The following is a 25288-nucleotide window of genomic DNA, read 5'->3' on the forward strand; positions in this document are numbered from 1 at the left end:
TTCCCTCCTCTCCAACCAGCTGAAGGCAAAAATACAGATGTGGTTTTTTCTGCATTTCCACACTGCTGACACTCACCCAAGTCAAGGCCAGGTAGAGCTTTGTCAGTTTGCTGGTGCCTTCCCAGTGGAGATGAAAGATTTTTCTGGGAGATCCTGCATCCCAGCAAAGTTAATAATACTGCATCACATGATGATCCTACCTAAGGACAATTTTGTGAAGGGAGGGAATGCTGGAATGCAAGGGGAAAGCACACACCAGTTGGAGCACATTCCTAGTTTGCTCTGCTGCTGGACTTGGGCCACCTCCTGCGCCACTGGCTCCAATCCGTCATCTGTCTGCTTACTGCAGGAATATTGCTAACCACCAGCTGCAGCATTAAATAACTTTTGTGCTCTCTGTATTCCAAAGCAAGCAAGGCTCTTCTAGCGGCGTTAAGATTGCCTCTTTTCCTACCTCTGAGATATTCTGCCTTTATCTTGCGTGTGACACATCCTCAGCATTTAACAGCTACAGCTAACCTAGGATCAGTAGTCTGGCAGGGAAGTTCTCTTGCAGGGCCTCCTTCTATCCCGCAGGACACATTTAGAGGGCATAGTAAGTTCTCCTATCCAGAAAGAAACCATAGATGCATTGCAAGTTAGCAATACATGCCATATGCAGCGTCTTTCAGCGGGCCTTGTGAACTGCTGAAAACAAGACCATCTATTTTGTCTCGCTTTACAGGCTCTCCTTCAATCAACAAAACTGTATACACGTACCACACCTGCAACAGCTCCAATTCCTGCAGAAATGCAGGCAAACGTCACTTTGCTACACTTTCAGAAGTGTTTCATACCAACTATATTATACACCTCCTTGCAATGTGCCTTTATGTGGAACAACTGAACACTTGATGTGATCCTGGGCAGCCTTCTCTCAGTGACACTTGCTTTGAGCAGGGATTTCGACTACATGATATCCGTAGGTGCCAGCCAACCTCAGCCATTCTGTGATGCTGTGGAATAAAAGAAATCCCAGTGGTTCCAGCACTTCATCAATAAACTGTTTGACACAGTATTTTCCAAACTCTGACCCATGGAGAAATGTTGCCCTGATCCCTTCTAAAGTTGGCTAAATGCCTACAGTGAGGGTTTGTGCATAAACTGCTTTCTGAATTGCATCTTACTTTTCATTCTCTGCTTACACTCTTATTTTATTTACATTTGCATCAACAGAAAAACTGTCGCAATTTCTGGAGCCTTACTTTTGGAAACAACGAATTTATTTTTGATCTGTTTCAGCCCAGAAGGAAGTGCCTGGTTTTGTTATGCTGCTAATTGTCTGAACCTCTACCTCACCTCATCTGTCTCACTTAGATCCTCTGGATCTAACACACTCAATACGTTCACAAACACCTGCTTAAAGATTAAAAAAAAAAAACACCCCACAATTCATCTCTATATAGACCACTGTTCCCTTCACATTCATTCGACTGCTACAAGTGCCATGCTGTTACTGACCAATGAAAAAAAAACAGAATAAAATTATATAAAAAATATATAGTACAGGAAGAAGCAGAAGACAAACGAACTTCTATTTTCAAATGGCAGTGTTTCCCACCCTGTATTTTTCCATACAAAATACATCACACTTTTTCTCTTTCTACTGAGCCTACTGAGCATTTCACAAATACTGCAGCAGATGGAATGGGTCTACGGACAGAGGCAAGAGTTCCTCCCTTTAGATTGCCTGTGTTCAACCATGGACCTTATTCCCAGAGGAAACCCACTGCAACAAGTGTGGGAAAGGCTCAGTGAAGGGAGGAGGAAAATTTCCTAGAGCTTTCCCCCAGGCCCCGCACTTACCAAAGGCTCTAGTTCTTTGCGGTCTATGAGGTTGAGCTCAGTCACAAAGTAATAAAAATGCTTGTAACAGGTATTGACGTGGGCCTCAGCCCCCATAAGGATGATACGGTCAAAGTGATGGATGTAGACGTGAACAAACACCCGAAAAAGCCGGCAGAGTATCTTCTTGCAGATCTGAAGGAAGTTCTTTGGAAAGGGAACACCTGTGAATAGAGAAGGCAGGGTTGTCATAACCATCCTGTCATCCTGCCAAGACAACAGCTTTGGAGCAAAGTGTGAGTTTGTAACTGCAGACTAGGTTATGACTTCCTAGGTCTCCTTTCCAATCCAGAAGATGATTTAATGCATAAATTTATCTGATCGCTAGCACCAAAGATAACCAAATACTTAAGTGACTTTAAAGGATCAAGACCAACAGGTACCGGTCATTTTTCCCTGAATAGTTTAATGGAGGAACATCCAGTATTGTAATGTTCAGAAATGTCATTTTCATTGCAGCGCACACTGTCCCATTAACATCAATGGCTTTACATCCTGAGATGGCTGTTGCCCACACTGATACATACAGCTCATTTCATCTTGTGGCATTTCACAGCATCAAATGTAATAACGAATTTGAAATAACTGACTGAAGGACAGACCCCTTTCCTTTCACCTTCCTCTCAGTTATGTGTACCAATCTGGCTGCTCTTCTAGTAGAAAAACTCTTGAAGTGACACAAGAACAGTTTTTCCAAAATACCTTAGAAGTTACACCACTTTTCAGCTGGAGACTCCACAGCAGCAGCAAAAGCCATGCTTGCAGGTAAACAGCCAGGCATCCACAATGTGGCATCAATAATTCCTTCAAAACTGCCCTTCACTGAAGACTGATCTTGCATGGCATTGAGTACCACTGAGCTGTCCCAAAAAGCTGAAGGGTTCATCTCTTTCTATGACTGTGCCTCAGACATGATGACTTTAGTGCCATGCTTGAAACCTTACTGCTACCACATTCTCCTGATTTTTTTATTTATAGTTCATGTTTTAGTCAGATTTGAACTACGTAACTGTTGCTATTTCTTCTTCTAAAAAAGAAAAATAAACCCCAGAGCTAGCAAGTTCTATATTCCTTAAAAGCCCAGCTCACGCTTTCAACAAGAAAAGCGTTTATTATTTGCAGAAAGAAGATACTAAATTAACACTGTTGCAAACTTACTAGTTTTAAAATTTCAATCTCCTGTTAAATACCACTCAGCACTCTTAAGAGTGGTGAATTAATGGACAAATTGTCTGGTTTCACTGAGGGGGATGTGAGGACATACAGTGAGAATTTCCATGCTGAAAACACATTTTTGATTACAGATTACATAAATTACCAACTGTGGCTGTAACAAGTCTGGGTCCCATCAACAGACACATGCACCTTGTTCTGGACTCCCTGGCCAAGGTCATACCAGGGCATATCCCCTGCAGATGTGAACATCCCTGTGCCTGTCAGCATCCGAGGAGGGAAGCCCACCAGCGTGCAGAAGTGTCCTGTTCAGGATATCCCTCAACTGCCTCTACATTTGCCATCACTGAGGTGCAGATAACGTGGGAAAGTGTCTCAGGTTTTTTTGGCCTGTACTGGGTTCACCGGACGCAAATCCTTCTGATATAATTTCAAGCAACTTTAGAGATGCAGAGCAGCCCTTCTTACTCCTGATGTACAAACCAGGGACCAGAGAAATAGCTGCATCTATCAAAGCACAACCACTTTATCTCCTTAAGAAAGGTTTGCTTTTGTTTGTCACATCCATTCACCTCAATGCTAAAGCTAATATCGAGGGTCACAGAGGAGGAGGCCTAAACGCTCAAGCCATGAACTGAGACATTGCTAAGCTACAGAAACGATAATACATACAGATGTCTTTGCAATACTTGAATCAAAACTCTGCAATTAGCCAAACCCCTGGATTATAACAAATGATTGCTGTTACTTCCAAGGGCAAAATAAATACGCTCTATCAAAAAACGTAATAGAAAACCCAGTTAGGTGCTTATTAACCAGGGGGATCACATTTCAGCCATGAGAGCATGGCTAAATTCAGGAATGACTACAGCAGCAGCCTGCTTTACATTTTCATAAAAGATACCCAAACTAGAATTTTAAAAATAACCCCAAGAAAATGTTAAGTCCTTAAAAAGGGGGAAGAGGAATAGCTGGCACTTGTCACTGACTGAACTGAGAGATGCATTCTTGAAGGCACTGTATTTTCTGATCCAGAACAGGCATGTCCCAAAATGAAGAATAATTAGTTTCATCTTCCATAGGCTGGCATATGATTGTTACTGAAGAATGTTACTGTAAAGAAGAAACATACTCCTGTATTAACTGACTAAAACAAGCTGAATAAACCAAGCTGACAAATCCTTTAGTTTCTCTGCAGCCCATGTTCCCGCTTAGCAGTTACAGGCAGTAAGTGCAAAGGGTGTAGAGCACTATTTCTGCTGTGAGCAAGGACTTTAATCTGAAAGCTTTTTAGACGTGTTAGGCAGTCAATTCGAGGAAACATAAATAACACAGAAAAAAACCAGCTGGTGCAGAACAGCCTGAGGCACATAATAAACTTGCAGTGTTCCCACTCACTGCTCCTCACGTGCATTAAGTTTTCAGACAGGCTGTGTAATTTTCATTTGCCATTGTGGAACTTTTCCAGCTTTGCAAAGCTATCTCTGTTTCATTTACTCTTAAATAAACATTGCCGCCTTCACAGACTTATCACCTGGGTATGGCAGAATCCATAATGGCTCTCTGACTTCTCTCCCCTTCTGGCAAAACTGGTTTACAAACTGACACGGTGTCCTAAGTAGTTAAAAAGTGCCTCCTCATACCACTGAAAGCAATCAGTCCTGTGCAGTGAGCTTGACTGCTCAGCCTTGGCGAGCTTGCCAGCCAGACTGTCCCTGGAGCAGAGAGGAGGCTCGAGGTCTGGTCAGCCTTAAGGTACAGATGAGCATATGGAGGTGGCTGCAGCACTAGTTTAAACATACACTCTACTGCTCTTTGTGTTCAAAACTAGACAAAAGGATGGTAGAAATGCAGTCTTGAAGAGAAAAAAAAAATCTAATACAACAGAACAGATCCTGATCTTAGTTACAGTATAATGAATCCAAAGTAATGCCATCAAAATTTAAAACCATCAGAGCGAAATGATTCTAGATTTATATTCTGAGGTCAGAATTTGGCTTATGTTTTGTTCCCACTGCAACTGCTATAGTTATAAATAAACCAACCACTGGACATAATCATTATGAGTGGCTCTTGGGAATGGACTAGCTTAGATTTAGACTCTTGTCTAAGACGAGTCCTGTCCTCTGTCCTTCAGCTCAGCCATAGCAGCCTTTGCCTTCTCCCCCTCCAAGCTCCAACTTACCATGGAGTCCAGGTTTAATAATTTCTTTCCTGGAACTTTATAGTTAAAATGGGAGAGGAAGAGAAAGGAAAAAAACCTCAAACCCACCAAAAGTCTGCATGCTTATTTAAACTTTGGATTCTTTTTAACAGCAAAAAAAATTTCCAAGAAGAAGGATGACTGTCTGACTAACTGCAAGGTGATACTGTAAAGAGAGAGAATGTAAAGACACCAAATTAGGTTGCTGAGTTACGGTTATTGAAAGGCAAATAAATACAAAGATGACACTGAAATTTTTGAGCTAGCTGCTACTTGCTGAAAAAAGTATTTCTGGATGACTGAACTGGCAGCCTTGACTCATCTGCAGGCTGAGCCCCAGTGCTGCTGTATGAAAGTAACAGAAGGGTCCTTTTTGTTAACCTGGTGTTCAAAACCCCAGAGCTCCGCATTACGTCCCAAGAATGTGCAAGCAGCTTTCAAATGTCCCAGCCACACAGCAGAAGCTCCTTTAACTCACGGTCATAGATGCAATTAGGAAACAATTCACTGGGGCATGGTATAACCAGTAATAAACATGGGACTGTCTGGAGGTGGTGCTGTACTAACAGACAGGCTCCTCCTGCAGAAAAGCTGAGCCCCTTTACCCTGCTGACAGATGCCCACGGCAGCATCGGGCAACAATCACCTCGTTTCCCCTGCGCTCCAACCTCCCCGTGCTCCTTTGGCCTTTTTGCTAGAAAAGGCTACTCCTTGCATGAGCAGGGCTCTCTACAACTTCCAAAACTCAACTCACCTGATCAATTTATCAAGAGGGATTTTCCCTTTCTTTTTGAGAACAGCCTTATGCCCACACCTTTCTGTAGGCTATCGACTTCATTCCTTACAGGTTCTTAATTTCCTATCAGGTGATTTGCTCCTGTGCCAGAGTGAGCATCCAGATCTAATCTATTGATCACCAGTGAGTTAATGGTCTGTTGGTTTAAAATACAGATGTTTTAACACCATGATGAAGGTCCTAATTTAAACCCTGCAGGTACAAAACCTGTTCTTTGTACGACGCAAAAAAAATGGTGGAATGTGGCAGAGACACTAAAAGAAACTAAATTATGTGGGGATAGAGGAGCGTAAGCAAAGATCTGAGGTGAATGCAACAGGCAAAAAGTCTGTCTCATTTGATACATGACAATCTTGAATCTTCCTACTTCAATATGTATCCCAACCTCCCCTGAAGCAAGCCAGTTGCACAGGTTAGAGAGGAAACAGAAGAAAAGTCATGATACAATTTGTCTTTCTCGCCAGACTCATTACCTCTAGGCAAGAGTCAGAAAGTATATGGCCCCAGAAAGTTGATGCTGAGGAACCAGAGGAAGCAACCCAGACTTTTTGCCTGTAACGTTACATGCGGTTCTCAACTGGCATGCAATGGAGATAACTGCCCAGTTAAATCTTCTGTGATGCCAGATGCATGAGCATTTTTGACCTTCTGTATTTATGTGGTTTGAAGTCTTGCTTTACTCAAGGGATGCTGGTAAGCCCTTTGGCAATTGTGCACAGAAATTTTGCTGCACACTTGAAAATCCTTTCACGGGCCACAATCGTAATGCATTCTTTTTTTAAAAATACATGTGAGAAAAAGAGAGACTCCCTTCTCCATTGGCAAAAGGATCCACACTGTACTATTGCAAAGACAGATTAAAAACATACCAACCTGGTAAAGTAAGAATTTTTTCCAGTTTTATAATAAGGAGCAAGAAAACAGTGTTACCAGAAACTAACAATTTGGAGAAGGCACCTGAACCTAATCCTTCCTCCCCTCCTCCCTGTAAGTTTTCTTTCTCCCATCCCTGCCCCAAGTACAAAAATTTCCAAAGGATGCCCCCTGCTACTGCTAGAAGCTTTGCTGCAGAAACACCTATCCTGATCCAAGCAGATGTTTAATGTTATCTCAGTGTGTTAGTCAAGGAAGTGTCTGCCTCAAAGGCCAATGAAAACAATGTCAGTTTTGCTGGACTTTCCTCCTCACATAAATAAGCAGACAGCTGCAAAATATTAGGCATAAACTAGACTACCATGTACCTACATCCTCCTGACACTGCCCTCCTTTTTGCTCTCGTATCAGAGAGAGCCAAAGGAAGGAAGATATTCTTGAGGTTATATGGCTTTCTAAGCAAAATGGTGTCCTTTTCCCTTTCTAAGCAGGGCTGCCTCTAGTCAGGCCCACTGTCAGACCTTCAACAAAGGTACTCTTGTGCTGTGCTGGAGAGAACTCTAAATGGAACAGGGTACAGAGCAGAAAATTGTTTGAGGGTCTGCATTACCTGAACATCCTCAACAGCTCTTGCTGCTGCTGTATATCAAGAAATGGGTGATGGGACTAAATATTGCCATTTATTTAACAATTTCACTAGAAGAAGTATCTTTTAATGCAAATTCTGAGAAACACGTAAGTATGCAAAGCACCTGAACTGACTCTCCTGAAATCAGAGGACAGAGGGACCTAAATCCTTGCACTGCATAAGTCAGATCCCTTGGATTTTAGGCAAATTTACAATGGCTGTTCCGGACTACAACCTGACCTCCTCCCTGTAACTACTTCTGCTTCTGCTGCTGCAGAGGAACAGAAGAGAAACACTGCAATGCCAGAGAGCCGAACACTCTTGCTGCCTGTACCAAGCAAGGCTCATTTTACTGCAGACAATAATGAGGCTGATAAAGTCGTTAGAATAGATCTGTAGCTCTTCAAGGCAATGAGAACAGTGAATGTGATAAAAAGCTGCAGAGTCATGGCTGTGTGACAGTGTTAACTCATCTGCCCTGGAAGATCCATTTTCACCATAGTAACAAAATGCAATTTGTTGGAGCACTGCATTTGAATAAGTTGATAAGACATTAATATATACGTAGTCTAAAATAGGCTTGGAGACCCAATAGAATAATTTAGAGCTCTCCCTGCCTTAGCAGAAACTATAGTCCAGGTGAACAAGATGCAGCCTCTTCTGGGACCGAAAATACAGCAGCCATTTGTATTCCCAGCTTAGGATGGGAAAAGAGAGCTTATTAACCCAATGAGTGAACATAAGGAAAAAGTATGTACAAATACTGGAGCTTAACCAAGACATCAATGGAAAAAAACTTTCCTCCCCACCTGACAGAGGTTTGTTAATAGCTTTGTTCCTACAATATTTACCATGGCCTGACAATTTCTGGGTAGTTGTTTCAGCTTTCCATGCTGAGTGCACCACTTGCCACCATGGCTTTTATTTTTTTTATTAACTTCTGATGTCTTCAGGAAGCAAATATTCCGGTTACCCATTAATTCTACAGGGACACTGGAAGAAATGTGCTCTTCTACGGGCCCCTGTCGGACTTACTGATGCAGCAAGATGCATTGTATCTATCCATCTTTAAAATACCCCAGGGATGGTGACTCAACCACATCCCTGGGCAGCCTGTTCCAGTGTTTGATAAACCTTTCAGAGAAGGAATTGTTACTAGTATCCAATCTAAACCTTCCCTGGTGCAACTTGAGGCCATCTTTTCTTGTCCTATCACCCATTACCAGGGAGAAGAGACCAACACCTCCTGTCAGGCAGTTGTAGAAAGTTATAAGGTCTCCCCTCAGCCTCCTCTTTCCAGGCTGAACATCCCCAGTGCTCTCAGCGCATCCCCATCAGCCTTGCGCTCCAGACCCCTTACCAGCTTCGCTGCCCCTCGCTGGATGTGCTCCAGTGCTTAGGGACATGGCTTAGTGCTGGACTTGGCAGTGCTAGGTTTATGGTTGGACTTGATGACCTTAAAGGTCTTTTCCAACCTAAATGATTCTGTGATTATCAGAAACAGCATGGTCTTGGAGATGCACTCAGAATCAGACAAAACAGCCTCCTGTCCCCAAGACACACATGTTCCAGCAGCCAAATGAACAACAGAGGCCTGACATCTGCCAAAACTCATGGCATGACAATAACAAGTAACTGTAGTGGAAAGGTTCCTATCACAGAAGAAATGTGTGTCCTGCATATGATTACTGTGCTAAATTCCTTTTCAGGGGCCATTAGAAGAAAAATTCAGACAGTTCTAACACCTCAGATCACAGTTCTTGTGTCTCCTAATGCAAGTAATTTTCTGGTCCTTTGATATCTGTGCTGACTCAGTGATCTTTTCTGTGTAAAGAACATCCTCCTATCGACAGTTCCTTGGAGAGTTGATTTAGAAGTTTCAAGTTATTTTTCCCTGCAGTAAAATGTAGCTCTTTCATGAGATAGGGAAAGGCAATTATACAGCAGTGTGCAAGGGAAGCTTAGTGGAAGACTGGAAGTTCTGAATCAGAAAATTAAGAATCAAAAATCAAGAACAGAATCCTGGTCCCTGACTTTGCTTGAGTTAATCCTGATTTACAACAGTGCAGCCTGGAATAAAGTCCAGTGTCCTGGAAAAGAATTCTGCATGCTGACAAACAAGAGCCGCTCAGGGCTTTTGCATGTTTAGCTATTTTTACTTTTGTAACATCGGATCTGGGGTAACACAACAGATGCTTTTCACTATTCTGTTTTTGCAACTGTTAAAGGGTTGTAAAATTGAATGAACCCATCTGATGAGGAAAAAAGAGGCACACTTAAGCACTCAAACATCAGAGAGCTAAGCCAGATCCACTCTTTCAGAAGTCTGTAACTGCAACCTGAGCTACTCTGTCTTCAGTTGCTGCCAATCCATGCCTTGGCTCAACCGAGAGCCTCCCCAGGCACCCAAAGTTTTGCTTCCCTTGTTTTTTCAGAATTGCCTTACTAGAAGAGGTCAGTTCCTCCTTCCGATGTAAACACTCACTGATGTTCAAACACTAAACCAGATATCCAGCTTTCCTCTGAGGAATGCTCAGCGAATGCCTGGTATGCACTGGTTGCATCAGGTTCAGTACCAAAGGGCATGGTGACTGTTTTAATTTCAGAGCAGAGCCAGAGAAGGTAGTGTTGTCTCTCTTTCATGTATCATTCATTTTTTTTTGCAGTATTTCCAGAGCAAAAGACACTCAAATCTTTCTACTGTTTTGCAGGGAAGTAAGTTTATCAACAGAAAGCTGATGAAATCTGGGCAGCTGCACTCTTCGTGCCGTCATGAAGGCACTGTGCTGAAGGGAAGAGAAGGCTTGCGATGTCAGAAGGCAGCAGAAGACATAGCGTGACTCTGTAGCCCAGCGGCTAAAGTCCTGCTCCTGGAAGTGCTCCTCCATTCTGCAGTAATATATTCATCTCATAAAAGGAAACCCATTTCAAATCATTCTGGAATAGGAACCAAAGTACACAGGACTTCACGCTCACAGATGACAGCACTTTCCAAGAGATTTCAGGTGATGTCAGCAGGCACACGCACACACTCACAAACACACACATGCAAACACAACCACACATACTCGTGCTGTGAAGCCTGCGCAAAAGCTATCATTGACTGACAGGTTTTGGGTCCACTGTAATTCCAAAACAGAAACTAAAGTCAAATAAAGAGGATTTGAATATTTTGATTGATTATGCCCCTGTAGGACTATTTTTATTGTTAAAGCATAGGCCAATGATGCTTGGATTTACAAGGCACTCAAAACCTACTATTGCCCACGTAAAGGAGCTACTACCATTTAAACAGATTCTTCCAATATGTCATGAATAGGTAAGATCTGCCTCTTCAGATGCCTAGGGCTCCATCTGGTACCTGGAAATCAAAAGAAGCTTTACCACTAATTTAATTGAAAATGAGTCTGGAAATCAATGAGCAAGAGTATCCTGTTTCTTTTCAAGCATAAGTTAATGTCACTAGCAAAGGACAATTACAGAAACAATTTCAAAAGTTGCATAAACTTGACTTTAACATTTGCTAATAAATATTTTGAATGAAAATAAGCTAATAAAAATCAAATGTACTACAGGACCAAAAGTTTTCAAAGAAAACAAATGAAAGGAATATTTTAAACCATAACTAGCCAAAATTTAAGTTTATTTGCTCTACTATTCAGCAGAGAAGAGGAGGCATCCTCATTTCACTGGAGTTAAAATTTTCTCTTTAACAGATCTTTTACAGGGTTAATACACTCTGAATCCTTCCCTAAGTCAGCATCTATCATCCAGTTCCCACTCACCAAAGCTTGGACTATCAGCCTTGAACACTACATTTAGAAGAAACACCTCACGCCTCACTACTCATGGGCAACGCCATCTTATCAACAGACCTTTTAACTATTATATAAAGAACATTTCTACATTGCAACAGCTTCGACTGCATGAACTCTCCCCAGGGTCTGGAAAACTGCCTGTAAACATTTTCTGTCATTCCATTTAATGCCCAGTGTCACAGATGTCACAGAACTGAAAGGAAAATAATGCAAATATTATTTTGGCTTAATATCTTTTTCTAGAAGCTAGAAGCTAGTTCTGCAGGAATTACGTTTATTTCATTCACATGAACAAGAAAACACTCATTAGGCCTTAATTTTTGTAAATGAAAAGCTTAAAGAAATTAAAGCACAGAATCATAAAATGTTTATTTAGGGTGCCTGCTTTCCACACAAATTAATAAAATACTTTTTTATGTATGCCAGAAAGACAGTATATACCTCCACTCCACTCCACTCCACTCTTTGAATGCACAATGGATACCATCTACACTTCTGCCTTTTCTTTCACTTTATACCTGAAATTGCAACTGGTGAGATCCCCACATTGCTTTTATTATGCAAGGACAATTTAACTGAAGGTGGGGTTTACAGGGATTTTTTGTTGGTTTTAGCACAGCTTTAGAAACCGATAGTAAGACTAAGTGTACTTATACTAGCAAGGGTGATTACTCCACTTCAGTAATAGAGCTAAACATAAACTTAAGTTTCTTTCTGAAGAGACTCATTTATCTTTACATTTAACATTAATCACCTGAAGGTTTCTTCATGTTTAATGTTTTAATGTCTATATATTTTTATCTGCAGGTTTAACTTAAGTTTATGTTATCTCTGCCACTGCTTATATGGTGTATAACATCAATCACCTTTTAAATTCATGGTATATGATCACACTGTAACTAACATAGCCTGAAAGCTAAGACATTGAAGGACAGACAAACCTTGTGCGTAAAACTTGACAGAGAGCTGGCAGCTTTATGTATCCGGACACTTAAAATTTGCTCTCTGTAAAGCAGGATGATGGGTGAATGTGGTCTTGGCTCAGCAATTATCCTTAAGCATCCTTAAAGAGGAGGCACACAGTAGCACAGGTGCTAGCTGCCACCTCCTCTTCTGTGCTTGCAGGCTTTGAGTCTGTGTGTTTAGGCCCTGAGCACCAATGAACTGTGTAAGATGCAGAGCACCTACACCTCCGACAGTGCTCCCAGAGACAAATTAACTGCTAGCACCTGGACTGAAGGCAGCTGTGCATTACTGAAACAAGGACTACCAAGAAACTGGACGGGGAGTGTTGAAATACCACAGACCCATTTCTCTGATAGACGGTTACTAGCAGAATTCTGACAGGTCTGTGTGCTGGCAGGCAAGGAGACTTTCAAAAGGGTCTTGGCTTTTGCATTTTGAAGAGGATCTGTAGGTGCTGGACTCAAGCTGGCTCCTTCATGGAACAAAAACCATGAATAAATCAGAGAAAACAGATTTCTTTTGTTTCCTCCTGCTTACTCACAAGAGATGTTTATATTTTTGATTTCTGAAATCCTGAGGACAGCATCATAAATTCTCCTCTTAGCCTCAGGATTTCCAGTTCAGTATGTCTTAAAACATTAGATCTTCATGTGAGTAAACAGGCCAGCCTGCCAACTTACCCTTTAGTGATGTTCCAGGAAGCTGAAAGTTACGGAAACAACATCTAATGGGGTGCAATTTTTTAATGAGTATACTGGAGAACTCCACCTGTGACAGAAGATAGAGTTCACATGCTCAAGGCAGTGTGCCTTTTTCTTTCCTCCTATCTCAGAGATAAATGCAGCAGCCGATTCTGCTCACAGCAACAGCTTAACATGGCCATGGAAAGCAGGACTGCTCAAAGAACAATGGCAATAAACCCACACATGTTCACAAGGAGTTCATTGCTAGCAACCATAATGAGATAAAACTGATGGTCTGCAATGACCAAGTACTTGATTTTCTCTGCTTGGATCACATAGTTCTGTCAGGACAAGAGCAAAACACAGAGCAAAATATTTCATCCTTAACAATAGCATAGTATACAGTGTTAGTGCACTGCAGGAGGCTACTGCATGAGAAGTGGAAGCATGGGAAGGGATCTAGTGATGTGTTGTTACATGCCTACAGTTTCAATACAGTGCTTTCATGGGCAAATACATAAGCTCACTGAACCTCAGAAGTAGATTTCTACAAACTCTAACCAAACAGTTGTGAACTTAGACAACATATTCTTTAGTCAAGTGGTTATTTGTGCATGCCCTGAGATCCAGCAGGTTCATCTGTTGCATTTAAGAATTAACACGACTGAGGAAAAGAGAAAGTACTGCAGAGGCTCTGTGGCTCACCACTCAGATTCAGCATGGACCTGTGCTGGAAAATACAATGACATTCAAAGAAAAATGATTACAGACTGTGTTCAAAAAACTCCTTCAACAAACACGCTATATTGAGGGTGAAAACCTAGACAGAATAGAAGCGGTAAGAAAAAAGAGATGGCTGTTATACTCCATTTGGCCATAACAGACTTGATAGTACAGGGCAGTGTTGTTCAACATGCAGGGCACAGAACTTCACATACTGATTTCTGCATCAAGTCATACTTTCTGGCTATACCATGGCTAGGAAACCACTCGTCGTTCCCCAGAAATTAGTAAAAAATTAGTAAATATGAAAAAAATGTTCAACAGCAGCACTGCATCAGTATGGGCAGTCCATTATTATACACTCTGGTAGAGTTTCTAAATTTCTACTTAGAGAAACTGAGTTAAATTTACCTTGACCCCAATGGATACAACTGCGTTGCTCTCCGCAGACTTGAGGTCACTGTTAGTCTGTTTATTTTTCCCCTGAAAGCATCACCATAGTTAAGAGTCTTCCACTCCTGCTCCTGATTCAGAATACTTTTTCAGTGGGACTATTGCCAGGACAACGTGCTTACCAGTCTTAGGGCATGGTCAACATATTCCAAACATTGTGAAGGCTGCAAGACATTCCAAAATCACTGACTTTGTTCTCAGACCTCTCCAAAGGCTTAGGAGATCATGCTGCCTTAGGAAGTATGGGGAACTCCTCTCCTATGGCACCATGACAAGTGTTCCTGCACGGACACTTTTTCTTGCAGCACTTAGGCTCCTGGAATCATTTGCCTATGTGAGAAATTAGGCTCGTTTTATACACATGTATACACAAAATCTTTAAATATCTATCCCAAAATTAAATGCAAGGTTTGAGCCTTCTTGATTCTGCAGGAAAAAAAGTTTGAAACATAATACTGAAGACAGAATCCAGAAGACTAAAGAAAATACATTCATTTAAAAATCAGTTTAATGTATGTTTTCAGTTATTAAGACAGACTGAAGGTTCAGTCAAAAGATGCTTTCAAGTTGTTTTTAAGTTTGCATACAAGATGACTGAAAAGCACCCAGAGACATCGCACTGACCCCATTGTGTGTTCATTCACTCAGAATTTGCTGTGGATGGTCCCTTACAAAAAACTTTACTACAGTTTTAGAGCTCCTCCAGACCATCACTGAGTCGCAGTAAGTCCCAACAGAAGTGTTACAGCTACTGTGGAGAGGATCACTTAACAGCCAGGCAAATGGAAGAAAAACAAAATACATATATAAAGAAAGCTCTCCCTGAGTATAGCTCATGAATCAGTATGTACAGACTGTAATAAGTTCACTTCCTTCCTAGCAGTAAACTTCAGGTTAGAATAAAGGCTGCATCAATCCCTAAGTCTGAGATGTTTGTGGCACCCCGCCAATTCAAAAAATCCATCAGAAAGCACAATCAGAGCACCAGCAGCTTGGGGTACGTTGCTTCCATTTGTTTCTACCTGCTTGTCCAAGCTGAATTAGATGTAGAGGTGAATACATTACATCTTTAATGAAGAATAAGCAATTTACTTCATAAGTAACATGAAAACAAGTGTTCTGGCTCCGGCCAGTATGATGCTTTCTCCTAATGCCCTCCTTGCCTTTGATCACTTTCTGCTGAAGCGAGTTGCCAAGCCTACTGTAGGTTGTCTATTGAGCAGCCTGCAATGGAACTCTCTCTCTTCAAACTACCTCTTGAGCTACCCCATAAATCTGCCTGCAGTTCCACTCCGCAGGCTGCCAGGCACTGTGCTTCTTGCAAGCCTCACTCTCCCTGGCGAGTCCTTGGGTTGGAAGAGGCTGTAAACAGGCAAACCCTGCCTGCAATGCTTGTACCATACCCTGCTCATCAGCTGGCCTCTTTTCTATGGAGACATGTCTAAGTCAACTCCTCAGTTCCTAATTCAGAGGCATTTCTATACCTTTGCTCATCCTCGTTGCCCTCTCTGAAACTTTTCCAGTTTTAACATTACTTTCTCTGTGATGAGAGAACTGCAAAAAGGCGTGGGAGAAACACGATTTTATACAATTGCATAATTACAGTTTTTGGTTTGCTCTGAATTTATTTCCAAGTAATTCTTAACCTTTGGTTGGCACTGACCTGCCTTTCTTAATCTGCATGGTAACAGTCACTTCAGAGATGATAATTTTACACAGAAACCAGGACTGTTCTCCCACTTGTTATCACTTCTTACTTTTCTACACTGAATTATGTCTGCTTTTTTAATGCTCAGTTACTGTCTCATGGTATTGCCTTCTGCCGTCCTTCAAAGTCAGTCCCTGTCTTACTACCTTGAATAACTTTGTAACATCAGCAAATGTTATTGCCTCGTTGCTCACCCTTTTTTCCAGCTTACCTATGACCATGTTAAGCAATCGAAGTCTTAGCATGTCAGGCTGCAGAACTCCACTGTGGACCTTTCAGTCCCACCGCGGAAGAATTCCACTATTTACTCTGACCCTTTGCTTCCTTTTCTAGCCAGTATTTTATGCATTTATCACCTGCAGCCTCAACATTGCAAAGTAGCTTTTAGCATGGAAATATCATAATTGTATCATGATCAAGAGACCACTTTTTCCAAGGGGATTAATCAACAATGGATAAAGACCAATGACTAGATGGGGAAAACCCTTCTTATACAGTGTTCTTTAATTGTGTAGGTTCTTTAAAAAAAAACCCAGAAAACCCCTCTACATATTAGGAGGTAAACTGAGACAGTATGTGACAAAGCAGTGAAAGTGAGTCAGAGCAAAACAAGTCACCCTGAAACAAATTTTCTGGAGAAAGAGAAACTAATGTACACAAGAAAATGACACTGTGATGATGGGTCTACTGAAAATAGACATAGTTTTTTGAAACCCTTTCTGCTGGCCACACACTGACATGCTCAAATTATTAAATTTCTGAGATTCTGAAAGCTAGTCCAAGCTTTTTTTTTTCCTTTGAGACCATCAGTGCTAAAAGTAAACATTCAGAGAGTTTTGTGCTTCTGCTGCAAAAAAAAATAAAACCAATTCCAAATGCAGATGTTCAAAAAAACCCTGAAATATAAATTGGAAGCTTTGTGACTGACTCTCTTGGGAAAACCATGCTAGTTACAAGGCAGTGTGTGGAGTTCAAATGTGGTACGCAGATGGAATCCTTAATAGGTATCTTTAAGTACCATTAGATGATTTTTACAGCTTGTCCCTGGCCAACAAGGGGAAGGGGGCCATTAAAGGATGTCATGTTAGGGAAGAACCATCTGCCAAAGCCAGCAGAGGCTGGCTGGTTGAATTAGCAGCTGGAGTGTGCAGCTGAGTCCTCATGCTCATTTCTTTGTCTGTCTCAGTGACCAGGAATTAATAATAGAAAGTTTTTTAAAAAAAAAGCAAAAACAGTGTCCATTTTGCTCAGCAAAGGGTATTGGAATTTCACACGGGAAGACAAACTACTTGCCTTTTTGGGATCATATTCTGACAAATAGTTTGCAAGTCAAAACTTCAGTCCCAGGGGAACAGGACGGGTGGTGGAAGTTCACAGCTTTGAATTCCTATCTGGGTGATTAAATCTAGACCAGATGAATGTAGACATTATAGAGGAAAATGCTGGGGACATGTAGCAGCCAAACAGAGCCAAAATACAAACAAAAGAAAGATGTTGTTTGCTACCATTTTGTTCAAGAAGAAAATATGAAAATCAAAATATGGTTTTATATGAATTGTAACTACTGAAGAAAGAAAAAAAGTCAGATTAACCTGTAACTAGTAAGCCCAATCTTCTCCTGGACTTTTTGTAATCAGCCACACTACTGTGAAGGCAATTTTCAGTTTTAAATCATTCAAACTTTATCTGTAATTTGATTCACAGTCTGTGTTTCCATCCTATCTTTTTCTCTTTGCCTACAAGTCACTGGTCTATCATCCAAGAAATATTTTCTGAACACGTAAGAGTGCGTAACATCCTGGGAGGTTTTACAGAAATTAATTTTATTTGCTATACCTTCTGTTATCCCTCTCCAGAGGGTCACCTGGCCGTGTCTCCTAGCACTGCTCCCGGCACTTCTGAATCACTGTCAGCTATGCCATCCCAAGGGGTTTTGAAAGAGGGGGGCTGCCATCCACTGAGTACAGCAAGGAACGTTTTGGCAGGGTCTCTTTCAGGCTAATTTAATCTATGATTATACTACAGAATTCCATGTAAAAGGTAGTTACAAGCACATCAGAAATTGTAATACTTCTTCTAAGTGGCCACGTTAGAAACAATGGTAGATATGACTGGAGGACTGCAATGGAGGGATGCTTTTAAGGAAGGAGGGGCAGGGAAGGCAAGGAGGGGAGCAACCTGTTTTGTGAGAGCACTGGGAATGCAAAGAGCTCTACCCTGGGCCAGGTCAGGAGTCAGTCAAGAGCTCCTGCATCAAGATTAGTAGGCAGACCAACATGGGTGCTGCCGTGGTAGATATCTGCTACAGACTGCCTGCTCAGGAAAAAGAAGACAAAGCCTTTTGCAAACAAGTGGAAGAAGTTTAACATTCACAGGCTCTAGTCCTCAACAGGAACTTTAACCCCCCTGATACCTGCTGGAAGGACAGTCCAGCAGGGCTCAAGCAATCTAGGGGACTTTCTGAGTGCACTGCAGCCTCCTGTTACAGGTAGTGGGGGAGCCAACACGGAAAGGTACTCTGCCTGACTTGATACTTAACGAAGAAGGAAGAACCGGTGGGCGACGTGAAAGTCAGAGGCAGCTTTGGCTGGAATGACCACGAGATGGTGGAGGTCAGGATCCTAAGAGGAGATAGCAGGGCAGAAATCAAGACCACAGCCCTGGATTACACAAAAGCCCACTTTAACCTCTTCAGAGATGTGCTTGGAAGAATCTCATGGGATACAATCCTAGAGAGAAGATGGGTCCAGTAGGGCTGGCTGATAATCAAGGATCACCTCCTCTGAGCTCAAGAAAGGTCTGTCCTGACAAGTAGGAAATCAAGAAAATGTTGCAGGGGGCCTGCAGGGATGAGCTAGTTGCTCCTAACTGGAGTTGAATCTGGCAAGGTATGTGAACACCAACAACAAAGGATTTTACAAGTACAGAAACAGCAAAAGGAAAACTAGGGAGAATGTGGGTCCGCTGCTGAGTAGGGCATGGGAACTGGTGACAAATGGTACAGAAAAGGACAAGGTACTCAATGCCTTCTCAGTCTCAGACTTTACTAGTAAGATGGGCCTTCAGAAATCCGAGGCCCCCAAGACCAGAAGGGAAGTGTGGAAAAAAAGAACTACCCCTCAGTGGAGGAGGGCTAGGTTAGGGAAAAGTTAAACAAATTAGACATACATAAGTCTATGAGGCCTGAAGGGATACACCCGCAAGTGCTGAGGGAACTGTCTGTCACGGCAAGACCACTCTTGCTTACCTTTGAAAGGTCATGGTGATTGGGGGATGTTCCTGGAAACCGTGAGAAAGCAAATACCACTCCTATCTTCAAGAAGGGCAAACGGGAAGATATGGGGAACTCTAGGTGAGTCAGCCTCACCTCAGTCCCTGGGAAGGTCTTGGGAGAAAATCCTCCTGGAGGGCATTTCCAAATACATGAAGGACACTGGGAGTAGTCAGCATGGATTTACAAGGGGAAATCTCACTTGTCCAACCTCATGGCCTTTACAATGAGGCCACTAGCTAGGCAGATAATGGGGACAGTAGTTGATGTTCTTTACCTTGATTCTAGCAAAGCCACTGTATCCCGTAACATCATCATAGACAAGATGACGAAGTACAGGTAGATAAGTGGACAACAATGTGGCTTGACAACATGCTGAAGTACTGGGCCCAGAGGGTTGTTATCAGTGGCAGAAAACCCAGCTGGAGGCAAGTCACTTGCTGTGTACCTCGGGGCTCAATACAGGGGCCAATACTGTTCAGTATTTCCATTAATGATTCTGGGTCAGAGCGTACCCTCAGGAATTTTGCAGATGATACAAAGCTGGGAGGAGTGGCTGATAAACCAGCTGTGTGTGCTGCTGGAGGAACCTCAACAGGCTGGAAAAATAGGCAGAGAGGAATCTCATTAAGCTCAACATGGGTAAATGTGCAGTCCTGCCCCCGGGAAGGAACAACCCAGGCACCAGTACCCTCTGGGGGCTCAGTGGCTGGAAAGCAGCTTTGCTGACAAGGACCTTGGATTCTGGCAAGCTGACCATAAGCCAGTAATAACACCCTCATGGCAAAAAAGGCCAACAGTATCCTGGGCTGCATTAGGAAGAGCATTGGCAGCAGGTCAAAAGAGGTGATGATTCCCTCTACTCAGCCCTGGCAAGGCTGCACCTGGAGTTCTGGGCCCAGTTCTGGGCTCCCCAGTAGAAGACAGACATGGACTTAACTGAACCAAGTCTGACGCACGGCCACAAAGATGGTGAAGGGACTAGAACATCTCTCACATGAGGAGAGGCTGAGAGGTAGGACTCTTCACTCTGGAGAAGAGAAGATCAGGGGATATTACTGACGTGTATAAATACCTGATGGAAGGGAATGAAGGTGAGGGGGCAGACTCTTCACTGTAGTGCCTGCTAACAGGGCAAGAGGCAATGGGCACAAATTAAAAGACATGAAGTACCAACTGACCACAAGAAAACACTTTTTTGCTGTGAGGGTGGTCAAACATTGCAACAGGTTGCCCAGAAAGGTTGTGGAGTCTCCATCTGTGGTCTGGACAACTTGCTCTACATGACACTGCTTTGAGCAGGGAGGTTAGACTAGATGATCTCAAGAGGTCTCTTCCAGCCTAAATTTTTCTGTGATTCTATAATTCTGTCCAGTACAGCTCCAAGTGCCAGGATCAGGGCCAGAGTGCTCACTTTCTTACCACATTGCACTCATGGCCTTTAAGAAACACCTTTACACCAGAGCTGCTAGGGAACCATCTAAGCATGACCACATTAGCAGGTGAGGAGGCCTGATCCCATCTGACAACCAGGAGCTGTGCTGGAGTTGTGCTGTACAACTCCCATCTGGAACTGTACTCCAACAGCTGTAGGAGTACTTTGACAGAGTAGCTTACGGTACCAGTCCTAGACCAAACAGTACTGAATAGAGGCATCTTGACATGTTCAGAGAGCAATTACTTCCCCAAGAGCAGGAAAGGAATGCATGTACACTTCCACTTCAGACCAACAGCCCAGCCTGGAGGCTGGGAACAGATTCAGGGGTGAAGGTAACTCAGCGTACATGCTCAGCAAGGGTTTTGTGTACCTCAGTGAAGGCAGAATATGACTCTGACACTGGACAGTTTGTTTTCTGATTGCTGGAAGAAGAGTGAAAGTTAGTTACCACTGGAAAAGTCTGTAAATGTCTATTTAGTAGTCTGAGGCCAGAAATTTAGCAGGTCACAGTTTATGTTATCACAGTATGTAACACTTAACAAGGCTGAAAAGGAGTAGCCCAATTTGAATATGCAAGTCTCCAAAAGCCAAACCTAAGAAAATGGAGACTGAATTATCTTAAGGAACAGTGCTTGAATGAGACCTCTAACTGCACTTGTGGCCTCCATAGCTGTACATCCCCATGATGCTGAAAGGCAGGTATGGTTCATTAGCTGTTGTTACTTCAGGGGAGCTTTTACAGGTTTGATTGCAGGATAAAACAAGAGATGAAATAGCTTTTGAAGGTGGCTCTAATTTTTTGCAGTATCTCTGCAGCTGTCTGAGACAGAACTCTTTGTCAAAGCAGAAATCCAGTTTTGTTGTCCCATGCTACATCCCCCCTAAACTGGGTTTGGCGCACTACAGTGGTACTGGTGTATGTCTGAGGATCCTCACCTGCTGTGAGAAATTTTCCCAGACCTTTAGGACAGCTTTGGCTAAACAGTGAATACAGACTGCAGCCAGTGAAAAGAACTGGGCTTTTTTATCTGTGTCTCTGTTTTGGTCTACACACTCTGAAGTACTTCTAATGACAGAATTCATTAGCTTAATGCTCCCAGTTATGCTATATAGAATCAATCTGCCTTAGAAAGGTTTTATAAAAAGATTCAGATTTTAGATTCAGAAATCTCACTGGAAGTCAATGATATTTGTCAGAGCCTGACTCTGTTCCCTCCATATTTACAAAACCCAACCTGATGATAAAAAATGTCACAGGGAAACCGCACAACCAACAAAACAAGATTCTGACACAACAAATGTAACTTTTGTAAATTAGCCCTATAAAAATTCACATAAAGAAAAGACTGCTCAAAAAATCAAGGAAGGTGTCATTGTCATGAGCATTTACTCTAAGAATGGGAAAACTGTTAAATTTAATTTAAAGAGGAACCGTTAAGACATATCTTAAAGGGAATGAAAAGAAGTTTTGTGTGTGTTAACAGCTGAGCCCCTCATAATAGGAGACATGCTAGGATACGCCTGGCAGATGACAGGAGAGATCCTGAGAACAAGAAAATCCTTCATTTTAGCTGAAGGCTACTTTCAATGTGACAATTTTTTCATCTTCAATATTTACATAATTCCTTGCTTTACTGTAAAGCTTCTCAGCTCACGTGCAAGCAGCTGCAGCTTCAAAATGAAGTCCTCAGTGTCCTGCAACCCAATTGTCTGCACAAGACATGGAATACGCAAAGATAAAACTTTATCACAATCCCTGTGGCAAATGTCCACATGAGTGAATAACTCTGATTTCTTTGCATCAACAAGCTTCAGTTGTGGGTTTTTTCCTCTCTTCCGCTGCTGTTGGTTTCTCAGAAGGTGGCAATTAAATTACTGTATCTTTTTTGTTTGTTTGTTTATTGACACCTGTTGCTATGCCCTGGGACAGTTACAAATGTTTGTGATCTCTGCAGCAAAATATATACTGTTAGCTAACTGTTAAATCAAGTAGCTCAAGTTACAACACAGCCTGAATGCTAAAACGAGCACTGATTTTTATTCAAAAATTCTGGGTCTGGATGCGACGACTACTGTGACATAAACAGTTTTTAAAACTCGCCTGTCCAAAGACAATTAATAAAGTATTTAAAGGAACTGCAGGTATAAATGAAAGATAAAATTGGCATGAAGTTTTAGATCCCTTATTTTCACTTCAAAGGAGAACACAAGGATGCATCTTCGGCCCAAACCTTCCAACTGCTCTTTTCTTCACCAGGAAAATTCATGGGGAGAAATTCTCAGCGCAGCCCAAACCAGTAGAAAACTGAGATGAGCAGAGCAGGGAGTCACCATGAAAACAAAACACTGGGACTGCCACTTGTGAGATCCTCATTCTTCATTCTTGCCAGAATCTTCTGGATCAGAGGGTGTTCTGACACCTCTGACACAATCTCTACCATGCAGAATGCTGGAAGCTGGGAAATAGCACCTTCCCCTTTTCCTACACCCCCATGGAGCTGGAACGAAATATTCAAAAGACTGTAATCTTGTGGGCAAAACCTTTCCCTGTTTGATCTGCAATTTTGATTCCTCCAGAAACTCTGTCAAGCATTCTTCTGGATGGCTAGCAGTGCATGAGACTGGAGTCTTTCTAAAGCCTTTCAGTTTTCATTTCCTTTACTCCAAATGTATACACAAAGCTAGGTGTTCAGGAGCAGATCAAGAGTATTCTTGGAATCATTGACACTACCTGTTTCTGGATCCACCAATGTGTAATCCAAGAAAAATCACTTCTGCTCAGAATTTCCTATCTGAATAGCTACTCATACATTATGTAGACTACTTTGATTACCTGAGCTTTGGTCTCTCAATTGGCAAATGAAATAGTAACATTTACCTTGCTCTGTAGGGCTCTTCAACAATTAGATCTTTAAAAAAAATACCAAAACCAAGCCCTAAAACTCCAAGAGAAAAGCAGCCATAGTATGCAACAAATTTTAAAGCACATAAATTCTAAACAGATGTATTGTTTTAATGCCCAAATATTCACTGGCACTTTTCTAGAAGGTCTAAATGTCATCCAGCATGTGGTTTGGAAGTGTTTCCATTGCTGAGTATTACAGCGTCAAGCTTTAGGGATTTGTCTGTTAGAGGGCCGGGTTCTTTCTATTAAGGCTGATTAGAAGTGATGCTGTACAAACAACAATTACCATTATTTCACCATGCTAATGTTGGCAGTATAAATTTATTGGTAAACTACAATGTTTCTCAGTTCGGTGAACATCCACTTCATAAAAGAAAAGGTACTTCCTTCTGTATCCAAACGAGAGTTTTGTCTTTCAAAGACAAGCTGTTCATCGTCCTCCCTTTCCCCTTCCAACTACTAACGGAATTTGATTATTCCCTTTTTGATCATATCTGATTCCAGATGTTTCGGCAACCTTCATTTTGTTTCTCGTGAGTCAAAATGCCAGTGATTCACATTATAAGAAATACGAGTTTCAAATGTATATTTTCAAGCTTATGAAAGAGTGCAGTCCCCCTGGTGTTCCTCAGACATGTGACTCACTGGGAGATGGAAAGAAGAAAAAAATCCCCTGTGTCAGCACTGTTGGTAAAGCCTGTTTCACTCCGTACTGTGTTGCTGAGATGCTCTGAGCATTTGTCAGGTCTTTTCTAATCTTTGACTTTGCTGTAAGTGGGTTTTTCTGCTGAATCATACAAAACAGTCACCCACCAGGTACCATGGCCTGCATTTACCCCCCTATTCCAAGGATTCTAAGCATGGCTCAGAGGATTTTCCAAGTAAAGTGAAACTTTTGAAAAGGCAGACTCATGAAACACTACAGAGATCTGTGTTTTAGGAAATTCCTACATCCATTTGCATGTGGTGCATCATCTGCTGGAGAGTATCTTGTGTCAGTCTTCAAGGAAAACGGAACAATTTAGACCTTGGCTTTGTGGTTTTCTCTACTTGAAAACAATTCTTTGAGGTTAAATGCGTAACCACAGGGTGTTGGATCTCATGCAAACAGTGTCAAACACTGAAAATTGTTTGATATTTCCACAGTCCATATGCTGCACATGTAAGTTTTGTGGCACACAGCCTACTATAACTGAAGAATTTTTACAGTAAGAGTTGTTCGTTCCTGTGACACAGCGCTTACAACTCAGCCTGATAATGCCTGTCAGGCTGCAGAGCCTTTCTCCAGGGACCCTGCTGTTGATGAGAGTTACAGCATAACAACAGTTGTCTGGCATCTCACAGCGCACTGCTTAGGCACATGGAATCTACATTATCCATCGATGGCAGAGAAGGGAAGTTTGTTGCTTTAAATAAAACAGCTTATGCAGTTCTGTCCAGATGGCTGGCAGAAGGTAAGAGTGAAGGTAACTATTTCATGTTACTTCTGTGACTCATCAGATCTCTTTGCAGGTCAACTGCTTGTCCTCTCACAGCTACACTGATAAGAAGATTGGCCTTCATCTTTTGGCTTCAAACACCAAAAGGCATATGCAGTATGCACATTTTGTTTCCTGTTTCACTGCAAACAGTTCTTGGGCTGCATTGGCTGATAGGTTCCAGTCAAAACTGCCCAGCTTATGGGGAAAAAAAGACAAACAATTATGCCAGCAGCTACATATGTTAAGAGGAGAATGAAAGAGAACATCAATGAAATTCCAGCTCCT

At 42.0% G+C, this 25288-nt stretch overlaps 1 protein-coding gene across 1 annotated transcript in view; it reads right to left on the reverse strand.

Annotated features, from left to right (window-relative positions):
* MOB3B (MOB kinase activator 3B) overlaps positions 1-25288 on the reverse strand; it is a 57199-nt gene that overhangs the window by 20479 nt on the left and 11432 nt on the right. Inside the window, exon 2 of the mRNA XM_035890815.1 lies at positions 1846-2048. Coding sequence (XP_035746708.1) covers positions 1846-2048 — 203 coding nt within the window. The remainder of the gene's footprint in view (positions 1-1845; positions 2049-25288) is intronic.

This window comes from Egretta garzetta, unplaced genomic scaffold, assembly GCF_000687185.1.
Source record: "Egretta garzetta isolate BGI_Z169 unplaced genomic scaffold, ASM68718v1 scaffold22, whole genome shotgun sequence".
NCBI classification, from domain to species: Eukaryota; Metazoa; Chordata; class Aves; order Pelecaniformes; family Ardeidae; genus Egretta; species Egretta garzetta.